The sequence below is a fragment of the Conger conger genome, chromosome 3 (genome assembly GCF_963514075.1).
Source record: "Conger conger chromosome 3, fConCon1.1, whole genome shotgun sequence".
Classification (NCBI taxonomy): domain Eukaryota; kingdom Metazoa; phylum Chordata; class Actinopteri; order Anguilliformes; family Congridae; genus Conger; species Conger conger.
In genome coordinates this window covers 68872107-68887103 of record NC_083762.1, presented here as the reverse complement: position 1 = coordinate 68887103, position 14997 = coordinate 68872107, and the positions used below count along the sequence as shown (strand labels likewise).

Sequence of the window (14997 nt, the reverse complement as noted above, 5' to 3'; positions counted from 1 at the left end):
AAGGTCAAAACTGCCATGGTATTAAAATAGTATTAACAAAATACTCTATTAGCAATGCGTGATTAAACAAAGGCCTACTGTGTTGTTCTACGTCACTACGATGTCTGCAAAATACTGCGTTTTGCAACAAGAAACACAATTAGACAAGCGCTAAAAGATACATTAGAAACAGAATATTATATAAAATTATGATATGGCTTGAGTAATCTCGTCTGGTACAGTCTATTGAATCAAAATATGATAACTGGTTTCCCTGGTTTGTGCGATGACAAAATGTCAGTATGCCCGTACACTCGAGATGTTTAGCCAACTTTTGCCTGGTACTATGACTGGCTATTCGGAATGTGGTTTTACAACAGCTTTTGAGGTTGCGAGCAACTTTATTTGTGATGTATAGTTTTAATGAATATGCAATTAAATACATTGTCCTATTGCATACGTATAGGCCTATATATAATAACGTTTTTGGAAAAACGTTGTTCATATAATCTTGAAATGATTAGGCTATATTTTTAAAAGATGGTTTTTGGATGCATAGTGTTTATGCAAATGTTTATCACATTTTCGGGCTATATGTCGTAGATAGACAAAATACATTTTAATTTTATTAGAACTGTCTTTTATCACTTGCTCGCCACATTTCTGTGCCTTAGGCTGAGTGAACCAACTAATATATAACATGGCTCGAACTAGCACACACAGACCTTTGTATTCTATGAAACCATACAAAGAAGATCTGATCCTATTGTTAGGGCTGCCTACAGTCATAGATGTGCGTCTCCTTTTATTTAATTCCTACAATTTTATTGCTCATTTTAATAATTGTATTATGGAAGGAGGGGTTGTCTTGTGGCGATTCTGATTGGTTCAATGACATCTCAGTCAGTTTACGGGGCTCGCGAGTTTTCCACGCGCACCCTCCTGTCTCTCCCGTGGGGAAGATAGAGCGAGTGTGTGAGACAGATAGCGAGCGGCTGAAAAGAGGTTGGACTACTGTTCGGTGAACTATTTTTTTCACGGAACTAGAAAAGACATAGCTGGGCATGAGGACATTTGTCATTTCTCGAAGACATTTTATTTGTTAGCTAGCCAGCAAGTTATTACAAAGTCAAGCTCGGTGAGTTGTTTGCTAATACAGATATATTTCTACTTTTGAAAACTAACGTTAGCTAAGCTGAGTTAACCAAGGTTGGGTGCCTCTTTTTGTGCCGTCTTTTTCAGGAAACTAAATCATAATGTATGTAGCTATGGTTTAACGTTACTAGCTGAGTAACATGTACGTATTACAAACTGTCGATTCGCGAACTAGGTAGATAACTGGGCACATAACTATAGGTAAATATTTTGGTAACTTTAGCTGGCAAGTAATGAGAATTCAAGATTTTAATGCAGAAAAGTTGGGTGATTAGCTAACTAGGTAGAGCGAATTCCTTAGGCTAGCTACAATGTCTGAGTCATTTGTTGTTGGTAGTGCTTGCTTTAAATTAATAGCTAAACTTTATATTATTCTTATTTACATGTTTTGTTTATATAATTTTCCCCCCAATTATGTTTTCGCTAGTTAAGTAAGACAGTTCACTGATACCGGATATTACTTTGGAAATCTACCAACTCGTATCGCTTGCCTATCTCCGTCAGTGGGTGGAGACAAGTTAGCCAGCTAGCTTCTGTAGCTAATGTTTGCTGCAGAGAGTTCTCTTGCGGAATTGCTCGCTAGATTGAATCCATTTTAAGGAAGTAGCGTTACATCTGGGTTTATTGGCTACAGGCAGCAGTTTGTTGAACCAGTTAATTGCGAACAATAACACCGCTGCTGTACATGTCATTACACGCGAAAGCATTCGGTCAACCACAAGGGTGTGAATTAAACTGAACAAACGTTAGTTGGACAAGTAACTAGCCTCGCTACCTATCAGCTACGAGTGTTTTACCAGTGCGTCTGACAGCTCTGCCTATTCTGGCTATCTAGCTAATTGTCAATCGCTGATTTGCATTGGAGTCTCTTGTATTAATATATTCCATTTTAGGCCTTACATTTGACAAAGGATTCGTCAGCTGGGCTTTTGTTGTAAATGGGATGCATCGTGGCTTTATACCAACGAATAAACAGGCTGACGTGGTTTTATTTAAAATGACACTAGTTAGAAATTGGAGCATAGTTGTGCAATTTACTGTGAATCACTTAGAATCATCGCCATGAAATAGGCCTAAGCTTTTCCAACCTAGTCACGATTTAAGGGCTTGTTGGCATCAACTAACTTGATCAATATCAAGTCTCCCAAGTGAATAACATGGTTCTGAAACGGTCTTTCCCACTAAAAAGTTTCGTTTTTAAACTTAGCATGTTATTAAACTTGGGTTTTTGGCTTATCTCCAGCGACTTAAACGGCTTAAATGGCTTCACATACAATCCATTTATACCACTGGATATTAACTGAATTCATGTTAAGTATTCTGCTCAAGGATACCACACAATTAAATGCCATACCTGGGAATTGAACTTGCAGCCTTTACTGTTACAGTTGGGTAATTCCATTTCAATTCATCACACCTTGGTCTGCATCTTGACAGATTTAATGAGATTTGGCATGCTTATTTGGCCTTATAAGAAACCCCTTGAACCAAAATTGCACTTGTCTAGGATTGTTAGTCTGCGAGATATGGGCTAAGAAAGTTTGCAGTAATGAATCCATGACTTTGACCTGACCTGGCTCCATTACTGTTCCAGGGGTTTCTTATAAGGCCAGGTCAGTATGCCAAATGTCATTAAAATCTCTTGTGTGTTGCGTTGACATGGAATTGCACCATTTTGAGTTAACCATTTTACTATACGACTGCTACAGTGTTGGTTATTATTCAATAAATGTTACATTTGGTTGCTTCTGCTGCAATGAAAGTAATTTGTCCTGTGTCACTCCACTTAATTGGACTGTCAGTAATTGTGCGTTAGTATGTCCATATATCTTGCATATTGATTTGAGTGCAGGACTGAATCATGTATCTGTAAGCGAAAAGGCAGTGATAACATTTTGGGTACTGACATTACCATTTTACCGTTTTACTAAAGGAGAGAGTACATCCATATGATGCCTATGTCAGACATGTATAGGCCTACATGAATTTCAGTTGTTTTAAGTGGGTGTTCCCAGAAGTCTTTAAAAAGACATTTCACCAGCTTGGGAAACTGGAAAATAATACTGCTAAAAAAAAACCTGAAGCACTCTCGCATGATGTCACTTCCTTTCCCGTGGCAGGATTTGCATATAAAACTACAGTAGTTTGCAAGAGTGCAGGGCTGTCCAGGGGGAATAGGGAAATGAGAGCCTGACAGTTACCCTCCATTTTCCCATCGGATCGGTGTTAAATACGGGAGTTGATAACTTACTTAAGTTACGGCGTTTGATTCTCTGGTGCGTGTCATTTTAATAAACAATATCAGTTCACAGGGAGATGCAAGCTGAAACCAATATGTACTGTAAGACTCTGAATTTGTAATGCCTGAACTTCCTGCAAGGCCTTTTACTCTGCTGCGTATCATTTAATATCCATCTTTATTGGATTTTATGATTGCATAATTTTTGCATTGAAGTCGGGTGTTAGATTTCAAAAATGATTATTAAACGGTGTGTGCAATGTAATCAGTGTCAGTAAAGCAAGGCTCGCCTCCCTTCAATGAGTTGAGTGTGTGCGTTAGGGTTTTCTTTTTTGTTTTGTTTTGCAGTCTCAATCTCTGCCTGTGTGTTAGTGCAAAGAATTCCCACAATATAATTTAATGAAATAGTTGAAACCACAACAATCCTTTCGTGATTAGATTGCAGCTGAGTACATAATCAGAGAAAAAGCATTCAGCAGCTTTAATTGTAAGCTTGTCACAGGGAATGACCGCAGTGTCTTGAAGGCTTGAGTTCCTGAGGGCTACAGTGTTACTCTAATTTACTTTAACGTTTACGTTTCACAGCCTCATGTTTTTCCAACTTCCTGTCTCTGTCATTTCAGTCCTCCCCTGGTGCCCAGGTGCCTTACTTCCTGCCAGCTCCACTGCCAACGTTGCCTTCCCATCATGCCATTCCCTTTTGGGAAGTCTCAGAAGAGTCCGGCGGACATGGTCAAGAGCCTGAAGGAGAATGTGGCCTACTTGGAAAAGCTGGACGCCTCCGAGAGCAAGAAGTGTGAAAAGGTTAGCTGCCATCAGGCTGCCGCCAAGGAAAAGGGCTTCTATTGCAGGTCTCGTGCATTGAGACAAGTTGGTGAGAACTTGAGCCCCGTCTGCCGCGGGGAGCACTGAGATTATCGCTGTTGGTATCACTGTGCGTTTGGGGTCAGAATGGATTGTAAAACCACGAAGGATTACTGACTTAGCTGGATAACTGCGCTGAGTAAAACCAGGAACCGTGCTTTTTTTTTTTTACTTCAGTCCATGTTCCAGATTTGGGAGAGTTCTGGGATTTAGTCAGTGCAGTGATCCAGCTAATAATCTTGCCTTTTCTTCTCATGCTGGTTAAGGTTAGGATATAGACGGAGGAAACCTGATCCTACGATGCCATTCTACTCGACTTTATCATTTGAACACGGACCCGGCGCTTGTGTCGCTGCCGTTTGTCCTTGTGATGTCATCGCGCGACGCGTCTCCCCCCCCCCACAGGTTGCGGAGGAGGTTTCGAAGAACCTGGCCTCCCTGAAGGAGGTGCTGTGTGGCACGAGTGAGAAGGAGCCGCAGACGGAGGCCGTGGTGCAGCTGGCCCAGGAGCTGTACAACACCAACCTGCTCATCACTCTCATCTCCAACCTGCAGAGGATCGACTTTGAGGTGAGGAGCGAGGGACTCCCTCTGGAGTCGGCGTGGGTGCGAGAACGGCTCTCTCACTCGACGTACAGGTCAATTTACACAGCTGCGGAAAAGTGAAGAGGAATAATAAATGTAAGAGTAAATGAAGTCAAATTGTGTAATTCAAAAACCCTTTTTTTTTTAATCTTCATTTTGAAAAAAACGTGTGCAGGGGAAGAAGGATGTGGTGCAGCTGTTCAGCAACATCGTGCGTCGCCAGATCGGCTCACGCACCCCCACGGTGGAGTACATCTCCTCACACACACAGATCCTGTTCATGCTGCTCAAAGGGTGAGCTATCCCTGGGCATGCGCTGCATGCAAACGCTTGTAGGATAAAATGCATTATTGCGTTTGTAAACCGACTGAAACCAGAAATCTCCTATGTTCAGCCATGCAAAATGATGCAAATCCGGTTCTGAATTCCAGTTTCATCTTTTTTTTTTTTTTAACCGTTATTTTACCAGGGAAAACCCCATTGAGTTTGAAATCTCTATTGCAAGGGGGTACCTCACATGTAACTCAGTTACCCAGCAAGACGGTTGACAAAATTTACAAACCGAACCGAATCCGTGCAGTCTTCGATTAATGTCGAGCCTTCTCTGAACGTTTTCGCCATTTTGTTAAGCTGCTCTGTTTTTAGCAAGGCACGCATACATACGCACATACGTGTTGAGGAATATACACGTACACGTAATCTGCATGGTGACAGGGTACACATGGACCATGTAACGCTGTCTGTTGGGCAGCTGACACTCAGACACATTTTCTGTGGTGAACATTCACAAGCTCGCTCTCATCTCTGCCCCCCACTACACACAGAGTCAGTGCAGCCCACAGCAATGCATTCTGATCAATACAGCCTCCTTCAGGCCTGTTCTAAGCAGATGCTCACCTTGCTGAGGTATGAGATCAAGGCGGTGGTATTCACAAGAAGTGTACCTTGTTCAGGTATGAGAGGGCAGAGGTTGTATTTACCAGTGCCTCCATTGTTCAGATAAGGTGGAAGGCATTGATGGATGCTTACTTTGTTCAGGTTGGAGAATAGGGAGTTAGCCTTGAAAGGTACACACCTTGTCCAGGTACAGGATAGCGGCGCTATCTTTGAGTGCATAACTAATAAGCAGGTGCTCATATGCAGGTATGAGATGGTGAGGTATTCAGATGCTCACCTGGAGGTGGTGTGGAGAATAGAGGTGGTATTCACAGATACTCACCCGGAGGTGGTGTGGAGAATAGAGGTGGTATTCACAGATACTCACCTGGAGGTGGTGTGGAGAATAGAGGTGGTATTCACAGATACTCACCTGGAGGTGGTGTGGAGAATATAGGTGATATTCACAGATACTCACCTGGAGGTGGTGTGGAGAATAGAGGTGGTATTCACAGACGCTCATCAGGAGGTGGTGTGGAGAATAGAGGTGGTATTCACAGATACTCACCTGGAGGTGGTGTGGAGAATAGAGGTGGTATTCACAGATGCTCATCAGGAGGTGGTGTGGAGAATAGAGGTGGTATTCACAGATGCTCACCTTGTATGCAGGTATGAGATGGTGAAGGTGGTATTGACAGATGCTCACCTTACGCAGGTACGAGAACGCGGAGGTGGCTCTGAACTGCGGGATGATGCTTCGGGAGTGTCTGAGGCACGAGCCCCTGGCCCGGAGCGTGCTCTTCTCCGAGGACTTCTACTGCTTCTTCCGCTACGTGGAGATGTCCACCTTCGACATCGCCTCCGACGCCTTCGCCTCCTTCAAGGTACGCCACCTTCCGCGCTTCACTGTCACCTGAGCCCTATTCCTGACAGTACGGCCCTCCAGGGCTGAGAACTGCTGGCTTTCCACCCTCCCATTACCTGGGAGACAGGTGTGAAGACAGTAGCACTAATTGTTCAGCTAATTACCTGGGAGGAAAAGAACCAGATTTGGATTCCAGGGCCAGATTTGAGTATCCCTGCTGTAAGCCATTTTCACTTTTTCTCTCCCCCCCCCCCCCCCAGTAAAGTACATTCCTTCCTCAATATAATTGAAGAACTGCTCGTTCCCCTCACTTTAACATGTACCACTTCAAAGGATTTAAATGATTATTCTTAACAATTAAGTGCTTAATTGAGTGCTGGTTGACATCAGAAAATCTTGAATGTTCTCAACGTTCTCATTATATCATATATTCGAATTCTTAAAAGCCTTTAACAGTACTGCACAAATTACTCATAATGACCCTAGTCAGAATTGGATTCAGAACAGAGCACAAAGCATAATAATAGATATCCTATTTGAAGCGAGTGCTGAATGAATTTGTCTGTATTCAGTACGTTATAGTATAATTCTCCTGTGATTGGGGTTTTTCTGATGCACTATTTCTGAGGTGAGGGGCCAGGGGGTGGGAAGGTGGTGAAATAATAGACAGAATAAGACCCATAAATCTCCGGGACGGAAGATGGGAGGTTTGATATGAGTGTGTAATAGTAAATGTGGTGGGCCCACACGGCGGCCTGTGCTCTCTACAGAGAGCCTGCGGACCTGCAGCCTGTGACCTTTCAATATGATGAGCTGAGCCCCAGCCCCGCTATTGCCAGCTGTCGCATGAAGATTTAATGACACTTGTGTGTGGCAAGGGTTTGCTGTGAGTTTCCTGTGCCCTATTATGTTAGTTTATAACTTGTATACCCAGTCCTCACTCTTAAGCAGCTCCTGGTGTTTTCTGCTGAATTTCGGGTTGTCGTCCTGAATGCAGGGTACAGACTGTAATCAAGAGTGACATTTCAAAAAGGCAAAAATGACATTCGAAGGGAATTTAAAAAATAATTTATTTTTTATTTAGGATCTGCTTACAAGGCACAAGATCATGTGTGCTGACTTCTTGGAGACAAATTACGAAAGGGTAAGACAAGTTCTTTTCAGTTTGCTGTTCTGTGTTTGAAAAAAGTAAAATATCAAAGACAAAGAAGTTGTTCTTTCTCTGTACAGTAAAATGTGCTCATTTTCAGGTGTTTACAGAATATGAGAAGCTCCTGCATTCTGAAAATTATGTCACCAAGCGGCAGTCTTTGAAGGTACATTCCTGTTAACCGACTCTAAGTAACTGCAGAACGTGCAGTCCGTAATCTTACTGCAGACGATTAGAACATTACGTGCATGTTATAGATATCACAGCCTTCTTGCTAGTGTGACCTGACAACATCCCTAGAAATGCTAGATTACTTAATGACTTAAAGATCACTTTCGATGACTATGTTTGATATTGGCAGTTATTTTCTTCTCATTTCTTTTCATTTTTTTAAATTTGTGCTTAAGTTCAAACATTGAAATGCCATTTTATAAGCATTTTTTTAACCTTTCACTTTATATATGAAGGTAGCACATTTCGCAGTCAATGACAGGTTAAGCTGTTCGCTCAGGAGAATGTGTCACCCAAGGTTTCAGGCTGTCCGGAGCTTTATGGGCTGGTTCTGAGCGATAACTCGCCTTACAGCTCCTGGGCGAGCTGCTGTTGGACAGGCACAATTTCACCGTCATGACCAAGTACATCAGCCGGGCTGAGAACCTGAAGCTGATGATGAACCTGCTGAAGGACAACAGCCGCAACATCCAGTTCGAGGCCTTCCATGTCTTTAAGGTGCGTTCAGGGGAGCCGTGCTGAACTTCAGTTCAGTTGTGTAGGATTATTTCTACTAGTCTATATACACACACACACACACACACACACACACACACACAGACACATAACTTACACACGGCTGTAAAGACACACACAACTAACAAAGCTTGTTCAGGCCCCGTATAATTGGGACTCTGAACCACAACACTGTGTTGGTAAAAGGGATGAAAGGCACACACAGATCGCAGTGACTGAGGGATTACGTGGCTCTGTCTGCGCCAGGTGTTCGTGGCGAACCCCAACAAGACGCAGCCCGTGCTGGACATCCTGCTGAAGAACCAGGCCAAGCTGGTGGAGTTCCTGAGTCACTTCCAGACCGACCGGGCCGAGGACGAGCAGTTCTGCGACGAGAAGAACTACCTCATCAAGCAAATCCGGGACCTAAAGAAGCCCACCGCGCAGGGAGAGGCCTAGGGCGGGGGGGAGGGAGGAAGACAGACAGGCGAGCGAGCGAGCGAGGGAGGGAGGGAGGGAGGGGGTGAGGGAGAGGAGGAGAGGGAAATGAGGGGAGAGGTGTAAAAAGGAAGGCACAGCCGTGATGGACTCCCTCCTGTTCTGCTTCCACACGGGGACGGATCAAAGAACGGGGCACACTCTTCTAACCCTTCCCCTTTTCCATTTCTGAAAGTGTATAAGTATTTTGGGACTGAGGTGAATTCTGTGGGGAAAATGAGTATGCGGATGCTGAAACAAGCCTCCTACATGAAATTGGGTCATAGGATAGGTATTTAATATATTCACCTAACTGATTTAATTAGGCTAATTGTACACTACTCAATCATTCACAAAAGGCACACACACTTGACTAACGTTTTGTTTTCCGAATATCAGTATGTTTGTCTAATTAAAAAAATTCTTAGGGAAAGAACAATTGTAACATTCAGAAAATTTGTACAATTTCTGCTGGAAAGAAATCTCTTACACAGATAACCTAGTCGTAAGCAACATTTTCACTCAACTACTCTAGCATGGTTGAAATTTGAGATTTGTCCAGGGCCTCGGGGTGATAGGAGATGGATGGGTTTTGTGTGTAAATTCCAGCTTTATACAGAGGAATGGGCTTGTGTCATGTTAGAATATAGAATTAGAATTTCCTTTTTCTTCTTCGGTGGGAATAGCCTATAATAAACATGTACATAGCAACTGCATAATTTCTGATGCAGAATTTAAGAAATGATTCCATAATATCTAGGTTTGTTTTTTTTTGTTTTGTTTTTTTAAGTTGGCTTTTTGTTGTCCTTTACTACTTTTAACAGTAAGTAGTAGTCACACAAAACACCAACATTTCTGAATTGCATGCATCTTTCCAAAGCACTTTTTTCATTTTCATGCCAGCAAGCCTTTAAGAACTGTTGGAAGTTTTTAATTAATCTTATCTCACAATATTTGAGAGGGGAGCTGAATGTCAGTCTGTGAATGGATATTACCATAGCCCAAGAACAGTACCATTGAATTTTAACAAAATGGTGGCCACAAATCCCTAGCCGTGACGGTAATTGAACAGGAACACTCCATTTCTCCTTCGTATAGATGCTGTTAAACTGAATGATAATTATATGAGACAAGCTATCAGCATCAAAATTAACAGGACAATTTGGGTCTCGTTCCTGTATTTTTCGGTCATTAGTTTGTGGTCGGTTTTTGATAGTGGTGAATACAGATTGTTTCTACATCTGAAATTTCATGATCTACACTGTGAAACTTGAATGAACCACGATCGTGGAAGCATACCTTCTCAAATGTCATTGCCTTAACTTATTCTCATGTTAGTGACTGGATGCTTCTCTAGGTTTTTAAAAATATATATATACAAGTATTCCAACACTATTTCCATTTTAAGTGGTCCAGATAAAGCAGGATCCAAGGCTCTTGGGAAAAGGCCATGGTTTGTTTTGCTTTCAATGCGAAACTGGCATCTAACTTTAGTTTGTCACCTTTTTTTGCACAAATCTTCTCATATACCTCAAAGATGTACTCTACTTTTCCTGATAAAAATTTCTATCTTATAGTTGAGGAGGGGCCAGCTGTTTTAGAAAGGATGAAACACATTTTATTTGTAGGAAGCCTTAAATACCCTTTGCAGTGATCCAAATCCAGTTAAAAAAAGACTAAATTTTGTTTCGATGTCAAAAATATGCGCCTAATTTTACAAATTGGTTTCTTTAATGTTAATGATTTTTGTTCATGATACCAAAATGGGAAGCGGGATATATATTTTTTCCCTTACGCCAAATGTAACCTGACCTTTGGATGCTGGTCAGTCCTGATGATAGACTGTTGAAACAGACCTGATGAGTCCATTGGAGGAAGGGTCTTGAACCAGCCTGGCTGATCACGCTTTGGCTTAACATCCTTGGACAGAGACCGCTGTGCTATCCTTGAGTGTAGCACTTGAAATTCTATCTGAATAACTGAGTTCCAGAACATATTGGGTACAAAAAAATAAGCCAGCAAATCGGTTGGTCTAGGGCAATTAAAAACTTTGTTTGGGCGAGTACAAAATGTGTTTTATGGAATTGCGTTAGTGTGATGATATTTGGTATGTTGACTATTTGGACCCCTTATATGCTCAATGTTTTTTTGGTTTTTTTTTAAAAGAGGTTTTAAAATGTATGTTTTATATTGGGCGGTGCAGTGTAACGTTGGCTTTATCAGGGCCTCAGCTGGCAACTCTTTGCATTCCCATCTGTTTGGCGGTACATTAGTGGTTGCCTAGCATCCATTCTTCACAGACAAAATGGACACCACTCTGAACATTGCTCAGGTTGGTTATTCAAAATAGGGTGATTATTCAAAATAAAGTAAAACACAGTGAAGAGTAGTTAATCGTACTATTCTTTTTTTTGCTGAACGGTTTCTTCATATGTTGGCATCGCAACTGCATGTGTAAAATTGGACACCAGTAAAGATGGAGTTGAGCTCTTTTTGGATATGCCCATGACTATTTAAAAGAATCCACAGCACTGGGATAGCAACAGAGGCTTCATATTGATGCATGCCAAAATGTGATGTAGGTGGCTTGGCTGATTTCACATGAAAGTTTGAAATGCATTTTATCTTTTTTTGTACTTGTGATTGGGTTGATCTGTAATTTTTATCATTCCATTTTCCTGTTAAAAGCCTTTTTCTGCTTCCAAAGAATCATCTGTGTGGGTGGAGATCCGTATCGTGTACATATGTTTTATTTTAAAAGGTGTTGGCATATTTAAAAAAACAAAATCAATGAAAAACTAAAAATTAAAATTCCTTGCATACCACACCGTTTCACCTTTTATTTATCGCTTGCAGGACATCTGTTACAGAAAGTTTCCCACAAACTCCCCCATGATCTCATACATTAACATGATCCTTTCCTCAATATTTCATGGCACTATCAGTTTTCATATATTTTTTTCCCCCTCAGGATTTCTCATCATAAATTACACTTCACTCAAGTTACCATTGTATGCATTGTGTTTGCACTCTGATGAATTCCCTCACGAGTTAGACTACATTACCCAACAGGCCCCACAATGCTATTGGTGTGGTTCTGCAGACCTGAGGAGAGGCATATCTTTCACTAATTACAGGCAAGCACAAGCTGCTAGTTATATCATCACCAATACAGTTTAGAGAGTTCAGCAATGACCTTGGAATGCTTTGGTTTTGCGCAGATAAAATGTACAATACAACTTAACACGCACTTTGATTGAATGCAGGCCTAAATGTATGATATCCTGTCCGCATTGCTCTGCCTGTTCTCCCCTGAAGGGTGTCCAGTGAAATGCCTGTTGTCCTCTGAAGGGTGTCCAGTGAAATGCCTGCGCAGGAGCTCCAGAGCGGCCTGGCTGCGGGTGTGGCTCTGCCGCTCAGCCTCCAGCTCCCCCCGGACCACCCCCACCTCCCTCTGCAGCCTCTGCAGGGCCGCCTCGCTCTCCACCCGGGCAGCCTCGGCCTGCCTCCGCCCCTCCGCCTCCTGCTGGCCCTTCAGCCTCTCCAGCTCCCACGCCAAGCCGGCGTTCTCCCTCCTGGCCTCCTGCGCCTCCTCCTCGGCCTTCCTCATCCTCGCGGTGGCCCTGCGGGCTTCCTGGGCCCTGTCCCTGGCCTCTGCCGTCCGCAGCTCCAGCTGCGTCTCCCTGCCGCGGCCCTCGGCCCTCAGAGCGTCCAGGCGGAGAGTGAGCTGTGCCGCCGCCCGTTTGGCCAGGCCCAGCTGCTCCTCCTGCTGGTCCAGCAGCTCCTGCAGCCGCCCGCGCTCCTCCCGCTGCCTCCCGGCCTCCGCCCGCGCCTGCCGCAGCTCCGCCCTCAGCCTGCGCCGGTCCAGCTCCGCCTCCCGCGCGGCCCTGCGCAGCGCCGAGAGGTCCCGCGCGTTCCAGATGCATCTCTCCCCCTCCTCCTCTTCATCCTCCTTCACCACCTCCTTTTCCGGAGGCTGGCTGGAAACCCTACCTTTACGGCCTGAACGTTTGGGGTCGGTCTCCTTCAAGTCCCCCTCACTGATGATCATTTTCGATAGCCTCTCCCTCCTCTGTGTACTCTCTCTCAGCTGCACCTCCTGCAGGGCAGACCTGTAGATCTCCTGCACCCTGCGTCTCCTCTCCTGGTTCTCCTTCTCTGAAGCCGCCTGCAGGGAGGGGCTCGGTTCCTCCAGCCTGGCTCTCCCACCGCTGCCCTCCAGCAGGTCGAGCAGGGTGAAGTGAGGAGGGAACAGCTGGGCTACCCAGTGCGGCTCCTCTGGCTTCATCTCAGAATCGGATTCATTTGAATCTAGTGCTGGAAACTCTAGTGCTCTGTCTCCCTCTGCATCCATTGATGATCACTTTCTCATTCACTGTGGTTTGAAACAGTAGACGATTCTGCGTAAGAAAGTTGTTAAATGTTCATTTTTTTTCTGCAATTCTAATAGAAGAAAACAACAATTTGAGATTTCATTAAATAAAGTAACATATTAAGTAATACACTACTTTTCAGATAAAAACTGATTGAGGCTGTCTGGGAATATCTAGAGAGCTAGAAGCAATCGAGACCGTCAAAGTCAGCGGAGCTGTGGCCAGTTCTCCAATATGCTTGCAACAACCTAACAGCTGATTTTCATAGTTAGCTGTCCTTGTTTTAGAAGAGAACTGATGCAGCTTTCAAGGCGAAGGGTGGTGAGAACAAATATTGATTTGATTTAGTTTTCAACTGTTTACTGCTCTTAGTACATTTTTCAATATGTAGAAACTTTTCATTTCATTCTTTTTTACATGTGCTTAAGACTTTTGCCCAGTGACGTTGCTGTAGATAAACAATCACGCAAACACACACATACAATTTGTTTTCAGCGACTTGGCTATAGCTACAGTGTAACTGTTCGGCCTAACATAGCGAGTTCGCTATTATTAACGGAACTAAGTTAGCTATCGTATCTCGATCGTTGTATATAGATTTATCTACTCTGTAGCTATCTTATATAGCCAATGGAAAAATTCGTTGACGTGTGTGTTATATAGCCAAATGTAAGTTTTTTAATTAAAAAAACATGTATCACTATTAGGCTGGCTATTCGGTCGTTAAAAAAGACTATACGAACCCAAACGGCTACCGAGATGTCCGTAACCATGGAAAAGCACCGGCAGAGGTGTCGGAAGTGACGTTTGCACAAAAACATCTCGTCCTACTACCATAGAATAGAAAGAGCAAATGCTGGCATTGTGGGATAAGATTACACCAAATTTACCGATTTACGATTACGATAGGTGAAAGGAATGTGTGCTTGGTTAAATTGCACTCAAGTTACTTATTTTCGGTAGCCACGCGAATTGGTTTTTGTATCAATACTACAATCTGACAGCGCCTGGTCCCGTACAATACAACTAAATCTAAATTGCTGCTATCTTTATTCATGTAACCGAAGCGGGTTGCCTGGCCCACATGAAGTTTACATTCTGGATTACTGGTGGGAGTTGGTGCTGAATAAACACAGAAAATGTCTGATACTAAGGATGCTTTCAAATTGACAGTTATGGATGCATGCATTGGTGCTCCAAGCTAACTGTGGCAGTGCAAGTGCTACAATATATATATATTTTTATTTATTCATCCATTCATTTAAATTTATTGAAATAAATAAATCCGTACCATTGCTATTTTGGTCCAGTTTTCAAATGTTTTCAAATATCCAGCAATAAGCTGTAGGCTATGGCAAACAAGGCTAACCTAAACGCCGATGAGGCTAAATTAATTAGTGCCGATAGAAATGTGTGATTGAGATTCCTCCCGTTTTAGCCATTATCAAACTAGCCTATATACACTCAGTGACCACTTTATTAGGTATTTGACTATTTATTTTATTTTATTTTTTTAATCTGCTGCTGAAGCCTATCCACTTAAGAGATTTTACGCGTTGTGTGTTCCTGTGGGCTATTATGCCAACACCATGGCTTAGTGATGATGGAAGGAATGATTTCTTAAACAAGTAGATAAAACAAATAAATATGTAATGGTTTAATGCTTAAATGTGTACACATAACAAAAGTGTATAACTGAATCATTTAA

The 14997-nt window shown here is 42.8% G+C and overlaps 2 protein-coding genes across 2 annotated transcripts; one reads left to right on the top strand and one right to left on the bottom strand.

The window, feature by feature from the left end:
• Positions 1–933: 933 nt before the first annotated feature.
• cab39l1 (calcium binding protein 39, like 1) lies at positions 934–8930 on the top strand. The gene is made up of 9 exons (XM_061235209.1): positions 934–1117; positions 3997–4177; positions 4643–4807; positions 4998–5116; positions 6414–6582; positions 7648–7707; positions 7814–7879; positions 8299–8442; positions 8707–8930. The coding sequence occupies exons 2-9, from the start codon at positions 4061–4063 to the stop codon at positions 8896–8898; spliced, it is 1032 nt and encodes a 343-aa protein (XP_061091193.1). The 5' UTR covers positions 934–1117; positions 3997–4060; the 3' UTR covers positions 8899–8930.
• Positions 8931–11727: 2797 nt separating this feature from the next.
• ccdc160 (coiled-coil domain containing 160) lies at positions 11728–14158 on the bottom strand. Its single transcript, XM_061235208.1, has 2 exons — positions 14033–14158; positions 11728–13316 (listed from the first exon to the last, which is right to left on the bottom strand). The coding sequence occupies exon 2, from the start codon at positions 13268–13270 to the stop codon at positions 12185–12187; it is 1086 nt and encodes a 361-aa protein (XP_061091192.1). The 5' UTR covers positions 13271–13316; positions 14033–14158; the 3' UTR covers positions 11728–12184.
• Positions 14159–14997: the final 839 nt, after the last annotated feature.

Bases quoted from the DNA above. Each gene is read 5' to 3' on its own strand.
- cab39l1 (XM_061235209.1), top strand. From the start codon at position 4,061: ATGCCATTCCCTTTTGGGAAGTCTCAGAAGAGTCCGGCGGACATGGTC. The intron at 4,808-4,997 runs GTGAGGAGCGAG...AAACGTGTGCAG, and splicing joins TGCAGAGGATCGACTTTGAG to GGGAAGAAGGATGTGGTGCA. The intron at 7,708-7,813 runs GTAAGACAAGTT...GCTCATTTTCAG, and splicing joins TGGAGACAAATTACGAAAGG to GTGTTTACAGAATATGAGAA.
- ccdc160 (XM_061235208.1), bottom strand. From the start codon at position 13,270: ATGGATGCAGAGGGAGACAGAGCACTAGAGTTTCCAGCACTAGATTCA.